This window comes from Carettochelys insculpta, chromosome 14, assembly GCF_033958435.1.
Source record: "Carettochelys insculpta isolate YL-2023 chromosome 14, ASM3395843v1, whole genome shotgun sequence".
NCBI lineage: Eukaryota > Metazoa > Chordata > Testudines > Carettochelyidae > Carettochelys > Carettochelys insculpta.
Genome location: NC_134150.1, coordinates 12,675,442 through 12,698,904, shown reverse-complemented (window position 1 = coordinate 12,698,904; position 23,463 = coordinate 12,675,442). Strand labels below are relative to the sequence as shown.

General features: G+C 40.8%; 1 protein-coding gene across 1 annotated transcript in view; it reads right to left on the bottom strand.

The window, feature by feature from the left end:
* Positions 1-483: 483 nt before the first annotated feature.
* RPGRIP1L (RPGRIP1 like) overlaps positions 484-23,463 on the bottom strand; it is a 193,958-nt gene continuing 170,978 nt past the window's right edge. Inside the window, exons 25-27 of the mRNA XM_075009174.1 lie at positions 17,947-18,031; positions 7,166-7,299; positions 484-1,829 (exon numbers count right to left, since the gene is read on the bottom strand). Coding sequence (XP_074865275.1) covers positions 1,726-1,829; positions 7,166-7,299; positions 17,947-18,031 — 323 coding nt within the window. The 3' untranslated portion in view covers positions 484-1,725. The remainder of the gene's footprint in view (positions 1,830-7,165; positions 7,300-17,946; positions 18,032-23,463) is intronic.

Genomic DNA, 23,463 nt, shown 5'->3' with positions numbered 1-23,463 from the left:
TATGACTGTTTTCAAGAAATGGAAGAGTTTAAGAATGCAGCCTCCCATGGTTTCCAGAATGTTCCAGAGGACTGAATTGTCAGGATATACAAAGTCTGGATGAGTGCAGTAATACTCCTGGAGATGGTAGGCCCCAAAATGGAGGCACCCCTCAGTTCATGATAGAATCTGTGGTCAGATTATATTCCATTGGCCTTGTAATGTACATCAACATATTAATATTGTACGGATGTCACTCGAAAGCTTTTTGAAGATGAAGAGGCATTATTAAAGTGATTAGAGCACAGATGGTACAAACTATATACAGATATTCAAACCTGCATTTTTGCATTACAGATACTTTTTTTTTTGCTGTTCAACTGTAATGAATTGTTTCATAATCGATTCCATCTTCTTGCCATTAGCAGACTTTGAATGTTCACAAATAGGAGCAAAGAACTCATTTTCCAGAGCTTTAATCACACAAAGAGCGAATGCCTAATTCTCTAAATGAAATGGTCTGTGATCACTGAAGCAGAGATTTAATATATCACGGCAAATTAGGTAGATTTTAATAAATTACTTATCTCTCTGAATACTTTACATATGCTTATGAAGAAACATAGCCTGTTTGCAAACAGTGAAAACCCACTGCCTATAAAATCCTTTGAAAAAAAATTACAAATAAAGTAAATTAAAAAATGAAATGCATTATATCCTAGTTCTCCAGAGACAATTCTTTTGCTGCCTTGATTCACAACTCCATTAAAAATATCAATTAAATCCTTCATTGAGATTGGTTAAAAGCTAGAAAATTAACTTTCCAAGCTCCTTTTCAGCCAGTGGTTATCCAGATACAAGGATCATTGTATGCGTTTGATGTAAGTTTAAAAAGTGATAAAAAATACTTGCCTGTCCCCACAGCTCAAACTAAGTGGAACAGAATCTGATTGATTCTTTTATATTTGCTTCTGTGCTTTGATAGCTGAGGGTTGAAACTGTAAATCTCTTTTACTGGATATCAAACTGAGTTCCCCCTTCCCCTTCTTCAAATCATGATAATCATAAACAACTGCTTATAATGTTAGTAGAAGGGCAAAAATTATTTTTAAAAAGCTTGCAGTAATTTAATAAGTCTTGCAACTTGCCCCATTCTTTATATTTAATTGAGAGAAACTGCATGCATCAAAGAAAACACATACTGAGATTTAATGTGCATAAAATGGATATTAGCATTTTAAAGAGGCAGATTAACACATTAATCCAAGTAATTTTCATATATTGCTTCTAATAAAATCTTCACAGTATAAAATTCTTAATGAGGCTAATCACAGGCATTCCATTTAGTGGGGTGATTAGGGATAACATAAAAGTATTTTTAATCAGGTTTCCAAGTCTTAAGCTTTTTTATTAAAAATTAAAAATTCAACTTGCATTTTTATTACTGTTTTATGTAAGAAAAATGTTGAAAATGCAAATAAAGCACATCATTCAATCATGTAGGTATTAATTATTTACAAGACGCTGTCCATTGTGGAGAGAACCTTAGCCTTAGGGGGGAAATATAAAAACAAACAGACTGAAAAGTATACAAAACTTTACAACTACAAATAAGCATCTTTTTCATATAAATTATACATTAAATATACTGTAGTAATTAGAAAAATCTTATCTTCCAAGAGCTTTCAAACATGTATTTACACTGGGAGAAGAAGCATCTGCAGGCACACTTTCCTTTCATGCCTCCTAGTCATCTTTGTGATCCTCACAGACTGAGCGCAGAGCATGGAGGGCCTCCACTGTTACTTTGAGCTTTCCAATTACTGCACTATCATCTTGTGAATCGAAAACTAGGAAGAAAACATCAGACAAAAATATTAGCAATTTAATTTAGTTTTTCAGTTACAAAAATTTCACTTTAGCATTCTGGAAGATTAAAAGGCACTCATACAAGGTTAAAAATAGTTAATTCTAGAGCTCAATCTTCCAAGATGCTGAATACTATCAATCCAACTGAAGAGAGGAGGAGGAGAAGAGGTTGTTCTGGCCCTTTACAGGATTGAGTTCTTCCAAAGACTAGGAAGATTCCACCTCAATAATGATTTATGGAAAGTTTAATTTTCAGACTAAGAGAACGCTATTTATGATATGCATTTCTAAAGTGTTCATGCTTCATACCAAATAAATATTACATATGAGGGCACATACACATTTTAGGGTTTGATCCTGCTTTTACTGAAGTCAATGAGTATGTTACCTTCGGCATTGGTTGGGGCTTGAATCATGCAAGTCAGATATTAAAATACAGATGACAAGTTGATGTTGTTTGGGTGAAGTATAATATGAATTTGACTCTGGGCTTCTTGCATGCGGTAAACAAAGACAATATTCACACTTAAGGAGAAACCATGATCAGAAAATAAATTTTTTAAATATCTCTGTCTTTTTCTACATTGTCTGCATAACTGATAATGGAAAACTTGACATTTAACATTTAGTAACATACTTTAAAATACCATTTTTTCCAGTCTAGAGAAGAATAAAAGATGGGTTCTGCTGCTGTGATTGTCGAAAGTTCCAGTAGAAAACATTCTGCTCCCTCTGGACCTCTATGGAGGGCTATGAGGCTGTTTGAACAAAAGTCTTAACAGATTTTTTTTGAATAAGCACATCTTTTTGCGGGGTGGGGGATCATATCAGATCCCTCAGAGGGAATTTAGCAGTAGGTAAATGATATGATCGTGTGTTATACTCACTAGAGGGAGCAGGGCACCTCTTTTGAGAGCCTACAGGCAGCTTAACATTGTCCCAGACTAGTAGGGCAACTCAGAACAAGCTTGGAAAAAGAAGAACGTAAAGCATTTTCTACAACTTGATAAATTTGTTTTTGTGCACAAGTGACAGTGTTGTGTAGTTGCTAACTTAAAGGACAGACAGCATAGAATTCCTAGGTTATATTCCCAGCACTGCCATTGATTTTGTGAATGCTTGGACAAGGCAGTGAAAAGTATGGTACACTAGTAGCTTAAAAATACATTTTCTGTATGTTTTTACTCATCTACTATTGTCACAAGTAACATGTAAGATGGCTATAAATGGAGACGTTGATAAAAACACTGTTTTCCTGTATTTTACCATTTGTTTACCTTTCTTTTGATAGCACTTAGTGCATGTTTAGTGCCAATGTTTCCCTTGTACAGTCAATTTTTCAAGATGTACTTGTATACCTTTCACACAACAGTCCAAGACAGTAAAATAATTTAAAAAGGAAACATGATATTAAAGCCACAAAACTGCACAAATGTGGATGTAGAACTTGAAACTACTTTTATACAGTTTTTTAAAATTTACTAGATTGAGAGTTTGCAGTGCCCTTTTAACTTGTGTGTGTGTGTCAGGTTATTCAACAACAGAAAAAGTGTAATACCACTCAGATCACAGAGATTTTGATAAGCTTAATTATTTGCAAAGTGCTTTAAAGGTGCCATATACAATAAGTACCTATTTTTAAATTTAATAGGACTGAAAAGAAGAATATTTTTACAATCATTTTCACTGAGGTAATCTCTTGAGCACTGGGTTTTTTCGTATTTTGGTGTAATAACTGTTCATGTATGTCTAATTTCACATGTTCTAGAAATTCATAAAACACAGTAATGCTTTATGGGACTCTAAATACAAAACAAATAGTGATGTTTGCATAGAACCTTCAAATTAGCCAGGATAATTAGTCCTTCTCTTACCCTGAACACCAAAGATATCCAAGAGTCATAGGAGGAATAAGTGGAATATAAGTAATACAATACTGTCGATTGCCACAGAACTCAAATACCTATTTATAACCCTTTACAATGGTACTTTCCCTTCCAGTCTAAACTGAAAGTACAGTATAGCCAAAAAAACAGCCAAGCCCTGACAAAGTAGAATTTCTTAGCTATCATTTAAACTACTTGATAAGATTTAGCAGTCACATTTTCTAGCAAAAAATTAACATCTGGGGACACCTGAAAGCATGAGAAGATAGTGGAAGGGACCATTTCTATTTATTACTATCAAAATTATTGATACAATTTATGTAAAACAAGCAGAATGTCAACAAATTTTGGCAGAACAACTAATACTGAATACAATAATTTTGCTTTTAAAAATTTTAACAATTTCCCTAAATGATGACTAATAAGAATTTTAAGTGCATTTGTGAAAGTTGTTTCAAGGGTAGAAAACATTAGAATCCACTGTATCATATTTACATAACAAATCAATTTTGTCAATTGGGAAATATGATCAAAGACACATATGACTAAAGGTAAGAGGACACATGCAAAAAATTTCTCTATTAAGAGACTATTTAGAATGGATTAAAGGTCTAGAATGTATGGCCTATGAGAGAAAATTAAAAGAATTGGATTTGTTTGCTTTGGAAAAGATGGCTGAGAGGAGATACAATAGCATCTTTCAAGTACCTCAAAGGGTGTTACAAGGAGGAGAGGAAAAAGTTATTCTCCTTAGCCTCTGAAAATAGGAAATGGGTTTAAATTGCAGCAAGGAAGATTTAGATTGGACATTAGGAAAAATTTCCTGCCAAGGTGGTTAATAACTGGAATAAATTGCCTAGGGTGATTGTGGAATCTCCATCACTGGAGATATTTAAGAACAGGTAAATAAATATCTAACAGGGATGAACTTGATGGTGCTTGGTCCTGCCATGAGTGCAGGGAACTGGTCTTGATGACCTCTTAAGGTACCCTCAAGTTTCAGTATTCTATGATAACATTCCTGCTAGGGAGAGAATAAATGATTCAGGAAAAATAAGAACCAGCCGAAACACATATGCTCATTCACTCAAAGAACTGAAACTCTTCTAGGGTATGACTCCTTCTCATCATTTACCTGACTAATTCAAGTGATTTCTGGTATGTGCTCTGGGGACTTAGAAGTGCACAGCACACTCTGAAATTTCAGGTCCAGCTCAGTTGCAAGCACACACAAAAAATGGATACATGGAAGAGACAAGAGACATCAATCACTCTTTCTCTACTCAACTACACCACAGTAGTAACTTAAAAACTTAATCCCCCATCATTCAGTTTTCCTCCACAGGTCCAGCACAATGTCAGTCCCACCATCAGGTGGGGATGAAAAAGAGATGTGTATTGGCTGTAGCCTCTTCTCTGTCACCTAGGGGAATGGGATGGAGTCTAAGGGTACAACTACATTGCAAAAAAAAGTTCAGTGGCAATGAGTCAATGAGCCAACATCAACTGGCTGGGCTCATGCTACTGGGCTAAATGTAGCAGTGTAGACATTACTACTTAGGCTGGACCCTGGACTGTGAAACTGGGTGAAGAGAGGAAAGAGATAGAGGAAGCCACAGGGAGTCCTGTCTCCACCCCGCAAGAAAGTGGAAGATTCAGCATCTCATCATGCCCCATCAGGCGGCCCTCCCTGTTCCAGACAATTACCACCTGTATTTGTCAGATGGAAAATTAATCAACTGTAACTGAATTTGCTCTAACTGAATATCCAGGCCTGTACAGAGGAGGTGTGTGAAGGGTGCAAACACAACTCCATCCCCTGTCCATTTTCTCTCCTTTCCTCCCTCCTGTGCTGTGCAGGGGGAGACTGCAGAGCACAATGAGGGAACCCCAGGCACTCTAGGAGCTTAAGTTCTGTAGCCAGCTCCCTACCTGGAGAGCTGGCCCTGGAGCATGGAAGGAACTACATTTCCCAGGATGAAGTTGGCTACTAGCAACAGGAAAGGGAGGGAATAGTGTTTTTCACTCATGATATTCCAGCAAGATCCCAAAAGGTAATTTCTATAAAACCTTTATTATTGTATAAATTTTTAGTATGATGAAATAATTTTATCAATCCCTGTTTCTATTCAAATTTTTCATTAATCTCTCGTATGCACACTCATTGCATGACTATTTTGAACTCCTTTAGATTTAAAAAAGTTGTGGTTCACATTTACAGAAAAAAAGCACACATTCCAGAAATTCCTGCACACGAGCCTAACATAAAACAATGCTCCTGTCATGCCTTAGATACATGTTTCATATAAAGGACAGTACATTTCTTTCAGATTTAGACTTTTTATATTCAGCACCAATTCTGCCTGAATTGAAGCATATAAATAATGTGTGTACCATATACTGTACATGAATATCTAGGGGTTGAAAACCTGACAGTTTATGTTAGAGGACTCAATTCATTATTGAAGTCACAGAGGGTTTTCCATATGACTTTAACAGAAACAAAATTTGGCCCTTAGACAGAACAGAGATGATATAATTGCTTAAAATGGCTTGACAACTATTGGTAATACGAAACTGACAAAAAGTTGAATATAATATTAAAAAGTTCAGAGCCTTATTAGCATTTAAAGAAATACTGGGCTTGTACAAAAGATAAAAATACACTAGTTAGTAATTAAGTTGAATGGTCTCAGGTTCTGTAAACTGATTAATCTAATAATAATTTACTCGTACTTCTGTGCAGATATTTTTAAAATCAGGTCTGTGATAATTCTTAGATGATATTACTAATTCTCTGCAGTTATTTAAGTTTTAGGCAATACAACTTCTTCATGAAAATAATGACTCATGACAAGTGATTAAAGTGTGTAACAGGGTCAGGGCAGCAGACCCCAGGTCGAAGGGTGGAAGGCAGCCCAGAATCCAGCCTGTGCTAGGGAAAAGACAGGAGGAGTTAATTAGGCTCCCAGGTGGAGGCAACAGCATGTGGTACAGGTATTCAGTTAGCAAGGTCCAGCTGAGCTAACTGCCTGGAGTTTTAAAAGCAGGGAAGAAAACAGAGGAAGTGGGGAGAGAGCAAGTGGGGAGAGAGGGGAGAGAAGGTAGAGGAATGTGAGAGACAATGTGAGGGAAGTAAAAACTAGCAAGGGTGGGTCAGCAGGAGGAGAGTGCCGACAGCAGGGCTGGGGAGGGAGGAGTGGTGGGCTCCCCTGCCCAAGCCAGGCCAACAGATCTGTTGGGGAAGAAGTAAGGGGTCTGAGCCAAGGTGAAGAGTGCACCATGTCACAAGTGCTACTGCATAGTTCAATAGTATGACAACAATTAAATCATTAAGAATTAACCCTCTCAGAGCAGAGACAAAAACCTCCATTAAAATTTTAAAAGGAATGAATATTAAATGTTAAAACTAAGAACTCTGATAAACTTACCATCAATGTCTTGTTCAATGACGTCTTTTTCTTTCTGAAATATCTCCCTTAGACTTACATAAGCAAAGCCAATGTCTTCACACTCCAGATCTTGTTCGTCATCTGGAGGGTCACTAACCACTGTAAATCGTATGCTGAAATTAAACAAAAATTCTCACTCTTGAAATGATCCATAACACCCAATCACTTTGGGATTAAATCTAGACAATTAAAACAAATATAAAGACACAGCACATCTAGAATGTCTCAATTCAGCATATACAACTCTTTCGATAAGTGGTTCTCAATGAGGGGCACATGTACCTTGAGGGGTATGTATAGGTATTTCAGGGGTGCATTAAATCATCTAGATATCTTGTCTAGTTTTACAACAGGTTACGTGAAAAGCACTAGCAAAGTCAGCACAAAATAAAATTGCATTCAGTTACTTGTTTATATTGCTTGTTATATTATGCACAGAAATGGAAGTACAATATTTATATTCTGATTGACTTATTTTATGGTAAAAATGAACAAGAAGGCAAGTTTAAGTAATGTGCTGTGACACTTCTGTATTTTTATGTCTGATTTTTTTATAAACACTGATTAGTGCTTCTCAACACTTTTCATAGCAAGACTCGATTTTTCATAGCACATCACCCAGCCACACATCCATCACATCATCTAGCTCAGATATGCCTCTTCTCATCCAATTCTTAATATGGGAAGGAGTAGTCAGTTGTGACCCCAAACTGAGATCCCCTGTTTTAGATGAAATACATGTTCTCATAAGGCAACATCCATTGGTTGTTCACGGGGTAAAATATTAAGAGACAGAATTGTTTACGGGACTGAATGTAGCTCTCAGAACTAGGAATTTGTAAGTTCTTAGCTCATGTTGTTCAATCACATCCACATTTACGGATTAGGTAAATGCAGTACCCAAGTGATTCTTCCTGTATAACTCTCAGAGCTTTCTATGAGGACTCATGCACACATAATGCTTTGAAAATGTCTACTACTACCGTACTTTTTACTCTGCTGACCTTTATTTGCAATGTATTTGAAATAGCAAATATACTTTGGAGGAGTGGGAAAGATCTTGAATAATTTCCATATGATGTTTTTAATTTTAGCCAAAATATGTATACTTAAGGCTGAAAATGATTAAATGTCATCAGAATTTGGCTGGTTAAATCCTTCTGTACTACAGGAAATCAAGGAGAAAATCTGCTGCTTTACTTCACTGTTATTCACATGATAAACTCTAGGCATAGGACAAAATGCAAAGGTTACTCATTCTATTGGCATTATACTGAATCATGCCAAATAGGTAATAGAGTCACAGAGGATGGGCAACTCAAAAAATAAATCAGTCAGCTAAGCAGACATACTAGCTATATTCAGTTAGGAAATATTTCTAAATATCAGTTGCAAAATATTCAGCTGTAAGAGATTTTGGAATTTGCACATTGGAAACAGTTACTAGAAGAGACTATTCCAGACAAGAAAAGTACCATTATTTCTTGTTCCAAAACAACAACAAAAATTAGAGTCCAAATCTTGCTGTGCCAGAATAACATCTTTATTATGGCATGTTATATATTTGATGTTCAGTGCTGGATAATGATTAAATCTAACAACCATGTATAAACACATAGCAAGTGCGTCTCTATGTGGATTTTTGGTATTCATTAAATTTAAATCCTTTAGCTTCCATGGTCAGTAATTACCTTTCCTGAGCTGCACGCACTGAGTGCCTGATACATACCTGCCAAACTTTTTGTCTATTCTGTTTCCTTTGCTGTGGTGTCCCTCACACATTTGTTTCTTTTTGCCATGTCCCATCAACAACACCCATAAAATAAAATAAAAAAATCTTAATTTTCCTTTCTCTCCTGTCATGCTGCTGCCCTCATTCCCCTGTCAAATCTAATTCATATTTTATCCCCCTTACTGTGTATCCGCTGTATGTTATTTTTTAAAAATCTAAACATAGTGTATTTGGTCAGACTTCTGAAGACAATCATCATTCAAATCTAAATAAGGGTGTACTTGCCCCTCCCTAATGTCTAAGCCAAAGAGTTATACAAAATGTTTGCACTTTTTTCTGCAAACTTAAATTTCAGTCACTGTATTCAAATATTATTTTCCTTCCAAACACATAATTGTAGTATAAAGCTGGAGCTGTCTTCAATTAGTGGCTTGTGCAAAGGCCAAAAACACAAGACTGACCAAATGACAGGAATTCAGAGCTAACTACTCTTGTGGTATATCTTGGCAGCACTGTTTAACCATGAATGCTTGTAAATTTTACTACTTAATTTTTTTTCAATAGCCCTGATCCAAAATGAGAAATTCAACTTACGCAAAATCCAGGCCCATGACAGATGATGCCTTAAACAAAATATATACAAATCCTCCTAAAAATCCTTAATGGTATTAGCAACCATTACAATATGCTTTGATAGTATTGTATTTCTGTGTTCAGCTACTATAACTAATAATAAATATTTAACATTTATTTCCTTTTACAGTAGACCCCCATATTATGTGGGGGTTGCGTTCTCACAATCTCTGCTTAAGTCAAATTTCCCATGCAATGTGGGGAAGCCAGGAAACTGATGAGAGCACCAGCTCTGGTCAGTTTCCTGGCTTCTCAGGACTCTAGGAGCCAGGCACGGCTTCTCCCCAGCTAAGCCCAGCTGGAATGCTTCAATGCTATCCACAGGGCAGATTAACTCTTTTGAGGTCCCAATGTTAGTAGATTTTGTGAGGACCCCCTAGACTCTGGGGTGAGACCAAAAATGAAGGGTTCAATGTTCAGGAGGAAACTGACAGGGAGTGGAATAGGCATGGGTGTGAGGGTGGTACAGTGCTGGAGCAGGCTGGGAATGGAGGTCTGGCCAGAAGGTAGGGTGCAGGGGCAGGTTAATGGTGGGGTATCTGCAAGGGTGGGAGAATGCAGGAGCGAGTTGGGGGTGAGAGGTGTGGAAGGCAGGGAAGGTGCAGCAGTGGGGTAGGGGTAAGGTGTCTGGCTGAGGGGTGGGAAAGGGTGCAGGAGCAAAGGTGGGAGCAGAATCTGGTCAAGAGTGCGGGTGAAGGAGCAAGAGTAGATGCAGAATCTGGCCAGGAGGGAAGGAGAAGGAGCAAGGGAGGGTGCAGCAGCAGGCTGGGGATAAGGTGTCTGGCTAAGGGGGAGGGCGCAGGAGTGGGTTGGAGGTAAGGTGTCTGGCCAGGTGGGAGGGTCAAGGAGCAAGGATGGGTATAGACTCTGGCAAGGAGAGAGTACAGGAGTTGGTTGGGTGTGGGAGATCCAGGAACTGACCAGAGATGGGCAAGCTGGGCAGGAGGGGGGTCGAGGAGCCGATCGGAGCTGGGAGAGCTGGGCAGGAGTAGGGTCAAGGAACAGATCAAAGCTGGGAGAGCTGCTCCGGAGGGGGGCTCGAGGAGCTGAACAGAGCTGAGAGCGGTGGTCAGGAGTGGGGTCAAGGAGCCAATTGGAGCTGGGAGAGCTGGGCAGGAGCGGGTATTGAGGAGTCGATCGAAGCTGGGAGAGCTGCTCCGGAGGGGCATCGAGGAGCTGATCAGAGCTGAGAGAGCTGCTCACGAGGAGGGTCAAGGAGCCGATCGGAGCTGGGAGAGCTGGGCAGGAGCAGAGTCAAGGAGCCAGTCGAAGCTGGGAGAGTTGCTCCGGAGGGGCGTCGAGGAACTGATCAGAGCTGGGAGAGCTGGGCAGGAGCGGGTGTTGAGGAGCCGATCGGAGCCTGCATAGCTGGGCAAGAGGGGTGTCAAGGAGCTGACCGGGCCTGCAAGAGCTGGGTGGGGGGTAGGCAGGAGGGAGGTGGGGCTGGTGGAAGCAGCAGATTTGAAATTCATCCAAAAGGTGCAGTGCGGGAACCCTCCCAGAAGCAGTTTTCAGTGCTGCGTTTCCCCTGCGGGGGAAGCAAAGGGGAGGGAGGAGCAGTGCCCAGAGCCATGCTACTTTCTAACCCTCACTCTCCCCAGCTGCAAGATCTGGCCACAGGTTGCAGGGCTTAGGGCTGCCACCGTGGACCCCTGGGCAAGGTGTGTGTTTGGGCCAGATCCATGGCCCTAGAAGGGGTGGGATCAAAGGCTGAAGGGAGCAAGGCTGATGGCAGTCAGCCCTTAACACCATTCAGAGCGTGGAACATGCTCCCTTGCCCCGGAGCCACAGGGAGCAGCACTCTGGGATAAATGCTCTTTTGGATATATCAGTTATGTGATAGGGATAGCAAAGTAGAAGAGGGAATTGTGAGCGGTATCTTGCTGTAGCACAGAAAAACACAATGAGCTAACTTAACCATCTGTCTTTTTTTACTGGCAGTTAAAATAGCAAAAACACAACACAGGGATAACATTTCTTATCCAAGTGAGGCTGTTTCTGGTATTGCCCTCTAGGTTCTCTCTGCCTAGAGATCTACTCTTACATTCCCTTTATGTAACTTTGTAAGCCAACCTGCTACCAATGAATTAGCAGCAATCAGTCAGCATTTCCCAGAAAGGATTCGTTACCTGCTAATGGAATAGGCAAAGACTTTGTCACATTGTCAAAGACAGCATTAAGAAATATTTATAAAAATTCCAAGGTAGTGGAGTGGATACCTAAACAAAGCTTGTGTGCTAAAGGAGGGCTGAGGGATAAAACAATTTTTAACAGAATGTCTTTAAACAGTAAGTGTTCCAGATACAGCCAGATACATGACTGTCACTGTGAGCAAAAATTAACACGTTATTATTATTATTGCTCTGAGGCCCAATACCACAGGGGTACACACTATACCTATCTATAAGAAAAAGGTGCCTGCCCCAAAGAGGTCACACTCTGCATATAAGACAAGAGACAACAGGTAGAGGAAACTGGCAGACAAGGTGCCCTTCTTGGATGAGGACGGGGGAACTAAAAAAAGTAACAGTGAGACAATTATGGTAAGTGTAATGAACTGTGATCAGTGCGTACCAGCTGCCTAACCACTACTGAAGGCTTTGCAGACTCTAGGGCAGAGATGGATGTTAATAAACAATATCTGGTAGATTTAACATATAAAATCAAAACAGAGACAAGGGGAGTGAGGTAATAGTTTTCACTGGGTTCTCTTTCACTGTGGCAAGGGTTACACTACAGCAGTCCTTTCAAAGAAGTTCTTTTGGAAGAGATATTCTGAAAACACTTCTTTCCAAAGAGCATGGTCACACACAAAAAGCGTACCAAAAGATCGATCCAAACTTTCAAAAGAGAGGGGCCACATCACCCTGGCCACTCTTTTGAAAGAACAGGGCAGGAAATGCTGTGGATGGTGTTGCATGGCTGGCAAGCCCTCCAGGGAGCTTCAGCCATGTGCTCCCTTAAAGGGCCTCTCCCAGACAGACACTCCCTGCACATCCTGAGGCCTGCCGAGGTGAGCAAAGCAAAGCAGAGCCAGTGCAGGGACCACAAGCTGCTAGACAGCCATGGACCCACTGCAGCTCCAGCACTGCACCCATGCCCTGGTTGGGCTGCTGGCCACCATCATCATGGCTGCCCTGCAGCTCCTCTGGTGGGATAGACCTGCCATTAGGGCTGAGGAGTTAAACGCACCAGGACCCCAACCACGCCGCTCCCTCCCCGACTGATGAGGTGTCTCTGTAGCTATCCGACCAGTTCCAACTGGTGGGACCAGCTGCTGATGGGTAAATGAGATGACATGCTGTGGCTCCAGAATTTCCATATGCAGTAGGAGACATTTCTGGAGTTCTGCACCTGGCTTGCCCCTGCACTCCAATGCCAGGACACCTGCATGCAGCCCACCCTGCCCCTTGAGAAGTGAATGGCAATCGCCATGTGGAAACTGGCCACACCAGACAGCTACCACTCTGTGGATGTAGCGAAATCGAAGTAAGCTAGTTCGATGAATAGTGTCTACACGTCACCCAGGGCTGGTGCCGTCGACGTTCAACATCGACGTTGGGCAGCACTACCTCGAAGTAGGTGCTGCAGGGGAGCGTCTATACACCAAAGCAGCCCACATCGAAATAAGGGTGCCAGGAATAGCTGCAGACAGGGTCACAGGGCGGACAAGCACTTCCCGGGCAACAACAAGCCACTCCCTTAAAGGGCCCCTCCCAGACACACTTGCACTAAACAGCACAAGATCCACAGAGCCGACAACTGGTTGCAGACCCTGTGCATGCAGCATGGATCCCCAGCTGCAGCAGCAGCAGCCAGAAGCTCTGGGCTAAGGGCTGCTGCACACGGTGACCATAGAGCCCCGCAGGGGCTGGAGAGAGCATCTCTCAACCCCTCAGCTGATGGCCGCCATGGCAGACCCCGCTATTTCGATGTTGCGGGACGCGGATCATCTACACGTGCCCTACTTCGACGTTCAACGTTGAAGTAGGGCGCTATTCCCATCTCCTGTTGGGCATAGCGACTTCGACGTCTCGCTGCCTTACGTCGATTTCAACTTTGAAATAGCGCTCGCCACGTGTAGACGTGGCGGGCGCTATTTCGAAGTTGGCACGGCTACTTCGAAGTAGCCGGCTCATGTAGACGCAGCTAGGGAGATATCCCACGTGTGTCTTCCTGAGTTAAAGGAGGTTTTTCTCACATGGATTGTGGCAGTCTACCAACCCAGGGTCAAGGAATCTGTGATCTGGGGGAGATTTTTTAAGCAGAGACTGTAGAGTTAAGGTATTTTTAAGGTTTTTGCAACCCCCCACTTTCTGCGCTTGGAGTGTCAGAGTAGGGAGGCAGCCCTGACAAGACCTCGTGTCCTCAAATTATTTATTGGTCATATGTTAAATACAGAAAAGCATTTTATGTAGCTGCAGATCTACTTCCTTGTTAATAAATATAAAGTGGCAAACACAAATATTGCAATTTCTGTCAGTAAAACCACTTAAGTTACAAACAAATGAACCTCAAGAACAAAGTTTTCTACATGAAGTGGAATAGCAAGAAAAATGGAGAACATGAATTAATTTGAAAACATAACTTTCTAAGGAATAGCCAGAAAAATCCACTTCTGAAGAACAGTTATGAGAAGATAACCGTCTTTTCCTCTTTGAGTGCTTGCTCATATCAATTCTAGCTAGATTACTTCTGCGCCTTTCCTTGGAACTGGGGTCTGACTCAGGAATTGCAGATTGCCGCACCGCTCTGTCAAAAGATGCATCCCCTCTGGCCCGATGAATTATGGCATAACACAATGCACATACAGAATGGCATTCATGAATGGAGGAATATGTGACTGGTCTACAGATCTCCTGTAGTCCAGAAGTGCAGCCAATGAGGCCTGGTCCCTTACAGTGGGCTGTAATGTTAGGCAGTGGAAGAGGAAGTTACTCACCTTGTGCTGTAATGATGGTTCTTCGTGATATGTGTCCCTATGGGTGCTCCACGGTGGGTGTCTGTGTGTCCATTGGCTGGAGCTCAGAGATTTTTCTATAGCCATGATTTCCTGCATTGTGCATGCGCAGTAGCACCTCCTCTTGCTATCTTGTGTGCACGTGGCACAGGACCCCCTTTTTCTTCTCTACCCCACAAATAGAACAGGATGCTCCAAAGCAGGGGAAGGGGGGAGGGAAGTGGTGCACGCATGGAGACACACATCTTAAAGAACCATCATTACTGCACAAAGTGAGTAACTTCCCTTCTTCTTTGAGTAGTGTCCCCGGGAGGTGCTCCACTTTGGATGACTATAAAGCAGTAGCTGCAGTTTGGAGGTGGGTTTGAAGCTTGGTAACTACCAGAGTATATAACGCTGCTTGTCTCACTTGGATGGAGGAAGCAATGGAAGATGAGAGAGAACAGTGCCATGCAAACATGTTGCTGGAAGACCACATGGCCACCTTGCATATGTCCATAAGGGGTACATTTTTGAGGAAGGTGGTAGTGGAAGACAAAGCGCAGGTGTAGTGGGCAATGACAGTGCCCAGGAGTTCTCACTGATGAATCACATAATGTGCGAATACATGAGAAGATCCACTTAGACAGCTGCTGGGACAAGACAGGCAGGCTTTTGGACTGTTCTGCAAAGGACAGGAACAGACTTGGGGGATTTACACCAAGGCTTTGTGCAGTCGATGTAAAAGGCCAATGCCTGACAGGTATCTAGGGTCTGCTATGCTACGTGCATAGGATCAGAGCAGGGCTTTGGGAAGAACAATGGTAAGCAAATAGGTTTGCTAAGGTGAAATGGAAAGGGAACCCTGGGAAGAAACTTAAGATAAGGGTGAAGGGTGACCCTATGCTTGATAAACACAGGGATAGGTCAGTGGTTTGAGCATTAGCTTGCTAAACCCAGGGTTGTGAGCTCAATCCTAGAGGGGGCCATTTAGGGATCTGGGGCAAAATAGATTTAAAAAGGGAAAAAAAGGATGGTGCTTGGTCCTACCAAGAGGGCAGGGGACTGGACTGGACTCAATGACCTCCCAAGGTCTCTGCCAGCTCTGTGAGAGCTGTATCTCCATACATTATTACATAAAGAATTCAGCATAAGGACGACAAGCTCCCCAACTCATCTCGGTGACCTGATGGCAACTGAAAATGAGACTTTTGTTGACAGATAAAGCCAGGAACATGCTGCTGGGAGTTCAAATAGTGGTTTCAGGAGGCACTTGAGTACGTGGTTGAGGGACCAGAGGACGTACTGATGGAAAGGTATTTTGCAGGCCTGTCAGAAAATGTTTGGTGATAGGATGAGTGAGTATCCCATCATCCATCTGGTGGAAAGCTGCCAGTGCCGTTACTTGCACCCAGACAGTGTGAAGGGCCAAGCCTAACTCACCAAGTGCAGCAGGTGGTCAAGAAAAACAGAGAGAGGCACAGTATGAGGAGGCATAGGATGGTGGGTGTCTAGCCACTGAGTGAACCTCTTCCACTTGTAGAGGTAGGACTTACATGTAGACTCCTGTCTGTTGTTAATGAGAATGCTTTTTACCCCTTCAGAGCATGCAATTTTGGCATTTTGGAAGCATGAAGGAGCCACACGTGGAGATGCAGATTGATTGGATTGGAGTGAAATATACAGCTGAAATCTTAAGACAGACGTCACGGTGAAGAAGAAAGGGATAAGGAGCCACTGCTGACATCTGACATGGATAAGGATACCAGATTTGTCTCGGCCACGCTGGGGCTAACAAGATGAGAAAGGCCTGCTCCAGTCTGACCTTGACCAGAAACTTGTGAATCAGGGGAAGAGGAGGAAATGCACAGAGAAGGGCATGTCCAACTTGATGGAGAAGGTGTCTCCAGCAAAGTGTCTCCCCAGACCTGCTCTAGAGCAATATTGGTCATACTTCCTGTTGACTTGGGTGTCAAACAGGTCTATGGCCCCAAAGTCGAAACATGATTGAGCGCCGCCATATTGATTTCCCAGTCGTGGTGGTCACTGAATGAATGGCTGAGAGCATCTGCCATGACCTTTAGCACCACAGTTAGGTGGCAGTACGGGTGACATGATGCCAGAGGCACCAGGTCTACAGTTTTATGGCCTCTGTGCTCAGGGACAGAGACCAAACCTCAGCCTGATAGCTGATATAGTACATGGTGGTGGTGTCCGTGAGGATGTTGACCAACTTGTTTGCCAGGTACCACTGGAAGTGCTTGCAAGCATAACAGACCACCCAAAGCTCCAGAAGGTTGATGTAGAGTGCATGTTTGATGAAAGACCATTTGCCCTGAATGGAGCAAGAGCCCAGATGGGCCCCCCAGACCATAAGAGAGGTGTCTTATAGTAAGGGTGACTGATGGTGTGGCTGGTGGAAGAGCTCCCTGGTGAGAATGTTGCCCGGACATGTCCACCACTGGAGAGAGGCAAGGAAATGTGGCAGAATGGTCACCATTTTGGACATTTTGGACAGTGGGTCCCTGGCCAGGGTATAGCATGTGCCAGCCATGACTGAAGACAGTGCATGTGAAGCCTGGCCAGCTTTACCACGTATGTGGTAGCGGCCATGTGCCCCAGTAGTTTGAGGCAGACATACACTGTGACAGTGGGGGACAGATGTACCACCAGGATGAGATCGCGCAGGGTCTGAAACCTTTGTAGAGGCAGTGTGTCCCTGGTGGTGATTGTGTTTATGTGAGCCCCGATGAACACTAGGGATTGTGTAGGCTGAAGCATGTACTTTTTGTAGTATATGTGGAAGCCGTGGCGCAACAAGAAGTCCATGGTGACCCACAACATGCAAAAGGCCTCAGTGAATGATCATTGTCTTTTATCAGACAATCGTCTAGATAGGGGAAGATGATGACCCTGTGTTGGTGCAGATGGGCAGTTATGACTGCCAGAGTCTTGGAAAACACCATGGGCACAGTGGGGAACCTGAATGGGAGGACTCAGTAATGATAATAGCGGGGCCCCACCATGAAATGAAGGAAGCATCTGTGCGATGGGTGGAGGGTGATGTGGAAGCAGGCATCTTGTAGGTCGAGAGCTGAGAGCCAATCATTTCTGTCCAAAGCCAGGATAATGGGCGTGTGAGTCACATCAAAGTTTAGGTGGCTGACAAGCCAATATAACACATGCACTTTATATGACTGGAAGGCATATGTCACATGCCATAAAATGTAAATACTACAGCAAAACCCCAGCTTTGCTTTATATGGCAGTTAACTATATGCAGTTATGGCCTACTCCTTGAAGTTAAATCAATCGTAAGATCTCTTGAGTTAGTTTTATCTTCTATCAAGTTCTCAGAGATAGTTTCTCAACAAGAAATTGTTACAAAGGTATATCATGTCATAGACTATATACATATATTTACAAAGATTTTGATGTTTCACTACCAATATTTACCTGCCAGTATTCATTTCTGAGTCGTGAAGTACAGACTTCAGGAGTTCTCTCCTTGCATGGTTATTCACCTTGTCCATGTGAATCACTGAAAAGCAAACCGAAACCCCCAATCATTATTTATAAAGTAAAACTAGAATCAGTTTGTTTTTGGCATTTAGAAGAAAGAAAAATGAAATCCCAAATTTCCTTTCGTCATGTTATCTGTCATGTCATGTCATGTCACTGGCACCTGTTTGTGCACATTGTCTGAAAAAACAGAAGGAGCTTCTAAGTGTGCCACATAGCTGTCATTTGCTGTTAATGGCAGTCATGACTATAGAAGCTAGTATCTTTATTGCTTTCTATATGAGGGAATTTACTGCATATTCTTTCACCCAAGAAGCCAGTGATAATGATAATCTATGGCAGAATGCTTGTGCCTTCTGACAGTCTTGGTAATATAATCTTCCACTCCTGCTACAACACGCAGTAAGAGATGCAGTTAGACCAAAGGATTGAGAAAATCCACAGCCTGTATTTTTTTAGTTCAAAAACACACCCATGACCAGTCCAGTTTTAAATGTTTTGTACCACTAAAGTGACAGACAATAAAATCTCACCTGATAAAACCATGAGGAGAAAATTAGAAAAATTTTTAAAGAAAATTCCATATGAAGATTTCTAGTATGGAGTTCCTTCCTTGGAAAGGGACTATTTTCTTAGGGCACAGTCACAGTCTACAAGAATTACAATGGTTTACAAGCCTGGGAGATGGGGAATTATTTAGATTCACTGCATACTGGTGAAACTAAAAATAAAGAAATTAAATTAAGAAAGATTTCAGACTGCAAAACTTCCTGAAAAGAAGATATATTACGGTGGAACAGGCTTCCAAATTAAATGGTGTAAATCTCATCATATAAAACCCAACCATTTCAAGCAACGGAAATCACATTGCAGGGAACATAGCTCCACTGGCTTTCAGGGCTGGTTACCTCCTAAGTCTGTTCCATCACTAACACATATGACAGACATTGGCTACATCTACACTAGCCCAAAGCTTCGAAATGGCCATTTCAAAGATTACTAAAAAGGAGCTGAAATGCATATTCAGCGCCTCATTAGTAATCTTCAAAATGGCCATTTGTATGGCTATTTCGAAGATTTGGGCTAGTGTAGACATGACCATTGTGTTTATTATTTTTTGTCTTTTTTCTCATTCTATTCACATGAACACAGTCCTAGTTCCCCTCCTGAACTCTGGCTGCAGGGAAGGAGGGGACTCACCACTCTATTATTTCCCAGTGGGGTGTGTGTTTGGAAAATCATGAGAAGGAAATGTGAACAGAGAAAAGGCTTTCCTTCTTTTTCTAAGTAAGGAACCTCTTTCTTACTCTCCCTCCAACACTACAAAATCAAAAACAACCTTTACCCTCCTTCATCATCACACCATATATTACCCAGACAGGAATACACTTTCCTCTTTCCATATCACATTAAGGATTCTCATCCCTCACCTCATGCTAACAACACTACACCTCTACACTTTAAAATCATCCGTTCCTGATTTCTACCCCTTCTTTTCCACCTGGTATGTGTATCACTCATATTTAAATGGGAATCATTTGTCCTACAAGGAAATAGAGAAAACTGAGATCTGGATGTCCAAGATATTCTCTGGATGCTCAAGTTAATTCCACAAAAAGGGTTTTCTAAAATCTTTATCAAGAAAAATCTTGCTACTAAGAACATGCTTCACAGAGTCCTGGGCTCTTGAATGTTCCCAGTTGACTGTATGAACATGGACTATGGATCTCAGATCACTCCAAACACATTTCCCAATCCCCACCACTTCATCAGAAGCAAAGGAAAAAGCACCCACAATAGTTACCTTCGGGTAACAACCAATATTATGAAACCTGGAATCTTTCTGCAACAGTATCAATATTTTAGCACCCTCTGCTAAATGCAATCAAAGGCTGTAGGAGTCAAGCAGTTTCACAAACCCCTAAATCCTCTCTGGAACCCTCTGTCTTCAGCATCTCTGCCTAATCACACTGGCAGACAGCAGAATCAGTTATTACTGCCATCCAGTATTCCTCTGGGTAGGTGGATGCCTTCCCATATGTGCTATTCACACAATTGAATGCTTCAGCAACCATTGAAAGAAATAACGGGGAGGCAGTAGGCAGATAGGTAGACAAGCAAACAATTTCAAAGGAGGCACAACATCACCAGGAGCTTCCTGTCTCATGCCTGAGTTTCCAAAATCTACTAATTCTAACTCTAAAATTATTTTATAATAATGAAAATCCATATTCATACCTGAACAGTCTGAATTCATTTGCCATATAAGGAGAATCTAGCATGTACAGTGTGTATCTTAAGAAACCCATATACATTTGTGTGGAGGCTGAGAAAGCACAGCAATGAGAAATTTTGATTTTTAGATTTAGTAGCAAATAACTATGATTTCAAATGCTGACAACACTGCTCCAATGCATACAACATCCCTTATAGGTGTCCAATAGCTGTAGGATCATATAATGCTAACTAATGACAGGTTGTATCCAGAATGGTACTTTGTAGCAAATAGAAAATTAACTCTAAAAATTGAAATATTTTGAAACTTTTACATCTCATAAAAGAGTAGATATGGTATATTCCAAGAAAGTCACTAAGTCACTACACAGCAAAGTTATTTTGAAATAATGGCCGTTATTCTGAAATAACTTTGTGAGAGTCTACACAAGGCAACTGCTATTTCAAAATAACTTTGAAATAATAGACAGCTTATTTCGAATTTGGTAAACCTCATCGTACGAGGAATAGTGCCTATTCCAAAACAGATATTTTGGAATAGGAGCTGTGTAGACAGGGAAATCTGGTCTATTTCGAAATAGGTGGGCTTGGGCTATGTCTACACAGCAGCATTATTTCGATATACATTCTTTAGAACTTGTTGGGACCTCTGTAATAAGGGGTATTTACTGCAAATGGTGAAGCAGGGGTCTAATCATAATTACGAGGAATTGGTGCTCCAAACTTTATTACCTCAAATATAGTGCTGCTGTGCATTGGAAAAAAGGAACTCTCCCTTTTAACAGTATAATCAATAGTGCTTTTCAATCTTGCTTTAACATTGTTACAGAATTTTACCAAGAAAGCCAGTTTCCTGTGGAGCCTAGCCCTAATTTTATTTATTTATTTATTTATCATATAAATAAATTAATTTATCTGAAATAAAAATATATCCCACCATTAACCAGGAATTCAGATATTCTGTATCCTCTTCATCTACTGACATAACTCCATTTTGTCCACATAATCAAATGTTCATTCCTTAGAGACAATGGATTCTGATCTGTGTAATTCTCATAAAAACTTTGGAAGATTTCACTAATCTTTTCCATTATATTGTCAATTCCCTAGAAGGTTTATGTACCATGAAGATAACATTCTTCACACCTGTTATCATCTATCTTATCTCCTAACCACTTTCTTGCCTTCTCAGCATTCTCATAGCAATATTTCCCATCTCTATGAAATATAAATGATTTTTATTTGTTATGAATGTGTGTCAATTAAAACTGGTCTCTTTAATTGTACTGAAAATCTATTTTAGGTGAAAATAAGAGCCAAATCTTAATGTGTCTACTTATTCCAGATCAAACAAAATGTGGGCTTTACTTGGATCCTCACAATGGTCCCCATATTTTTCAGACTGTAGGAAATAAAAGCTATATTCATTCTGAAATGCATACTTTGATGTGGCATTCATGTAGTTATCAGACACTAATTTTACTCTATGTTTCATCTGTTTCGAAAAGTATTTGTGAATAAACTACATATTGTGACTTGACTTGCTGCCTCCTGTGAAAGAAAAATTGTAAGAATGAGCCTGACACGAAGAGGAGGTCCTTCAGTTTCTCTTTGACTTTTCTCTGCACTATCACCTTACCTGGAATGGTTCTGGGGGACTGTAGAGTTGGGAGGCACTCATGGTTTTTTTGTAAATTGTCTTGCAGATTCTGCCCTAAAGGACAAGCTATATGGTGAACTTAGAGTGACATAATGCAGCTCCAAATTTTATTACCTCAAACCAAGAAGTGTGCCAAAATCCAAGTGATTTGCTTTCCTCCCGGTCTCAAATTCAGCTCTATTTATGGGGTGCTACACAGAATCATGGTTAGGGGCACTTCCCTGCTTCTGCTAAGAAATGGGGAATTTATTTTGTGGAATCAATGTTCCGTGCACTGAAAAAATGAAATTATTTAAAATATTGTACTGAAACACGATTTCTTTGTAGTTACTTTAAAGTGAGTCTGCAGCTGTCATATATGAAATCATAAATGCTGAGGTGGTGTTAGATGTGTTAAATAATTAAAATAACTGTTCCTTATTAACCAAAGATTTCAACAGAACCTTCTATGTCAGTTAAAGCAAAGGCATTTAAGAAGCAAAACAGTAACACTGCTAAAGTTAAAAATAAAATTATAAAACCTCAATAAGATTCCTTAAATTACTTGTGCATTTTTATATTTTTCATACAAAATCTAGAAGAATATTAGTTTGCCTCTAAGATCAAAGTACATTTCCTTTCTCCCCATGTAAATCTCATTTTTATTAAAGAAAATATTCAATTAACCTCAAATATTCTACACACTCAAATCTAATTAGACATGAATAAGAGATGGAGTAAAGCTATAGTAAACACACACACAGAGAATTCATTACTATTAGATTATTTGCCTTCTCACTAAGATTATCAAACAGCAAATTAGGATTTTTTGCCTTATATGCACAGCTAGTATTAAGTATAAATTAGATGATCAGTTATTAAAGTAAAACACTGGCAAGAATAAGACAACCATATTGCAAATGTGCTGCAAATTAGAACGTTATTGCCATTCAGATAAAAAAATATTTATAAAGAGTTATTTACTAGTACATTCTAAGTTATGAAGACAGTTTTACTTTTCAAAAGCAAATGAAAGCCAGGGTTGTTATATCCCAAGTTCCAATTAGTAAACCTAAAAAAATTTAATGTCTTTATTGCCAACCCCATTCATTCAAACATCACAAATCCGGTCCAAAGTACCCGCTAATGTTTTCCATACTGGTGTGGATTTTTTCCACCTATGTAAAGAATACATTTTTAGGTGCACTGAGGCATGTTCAAATGTGCACCACCAGTAGAAATAAAACAGCTGTGAGCACTCCGCTAATCAGTTGGGTGGCATTTGAATCTCTCCTGAGTAGCCAAACAAGTATACAGCTTACTGGAACACTGGTAATGTCCCCAAAAGTTGTGATACTGATTTAAAAACAAAACAACTCATAATTCTGGGACCTTTAGAGTTTAGCAATCATAAACATCACAAACTCTTCAAAGGTTTTTTAAATGAAAGCTGAGATTCTCAAGTAATCAGGACTCCAAATACAAGAAAAAATTTTACAGCACCAGGTAGACAGAGCAGCCAATGGCCACTGCCCATACTACAGGGAGCTACATGGGCTCCTCAACGAAGAGAAGAA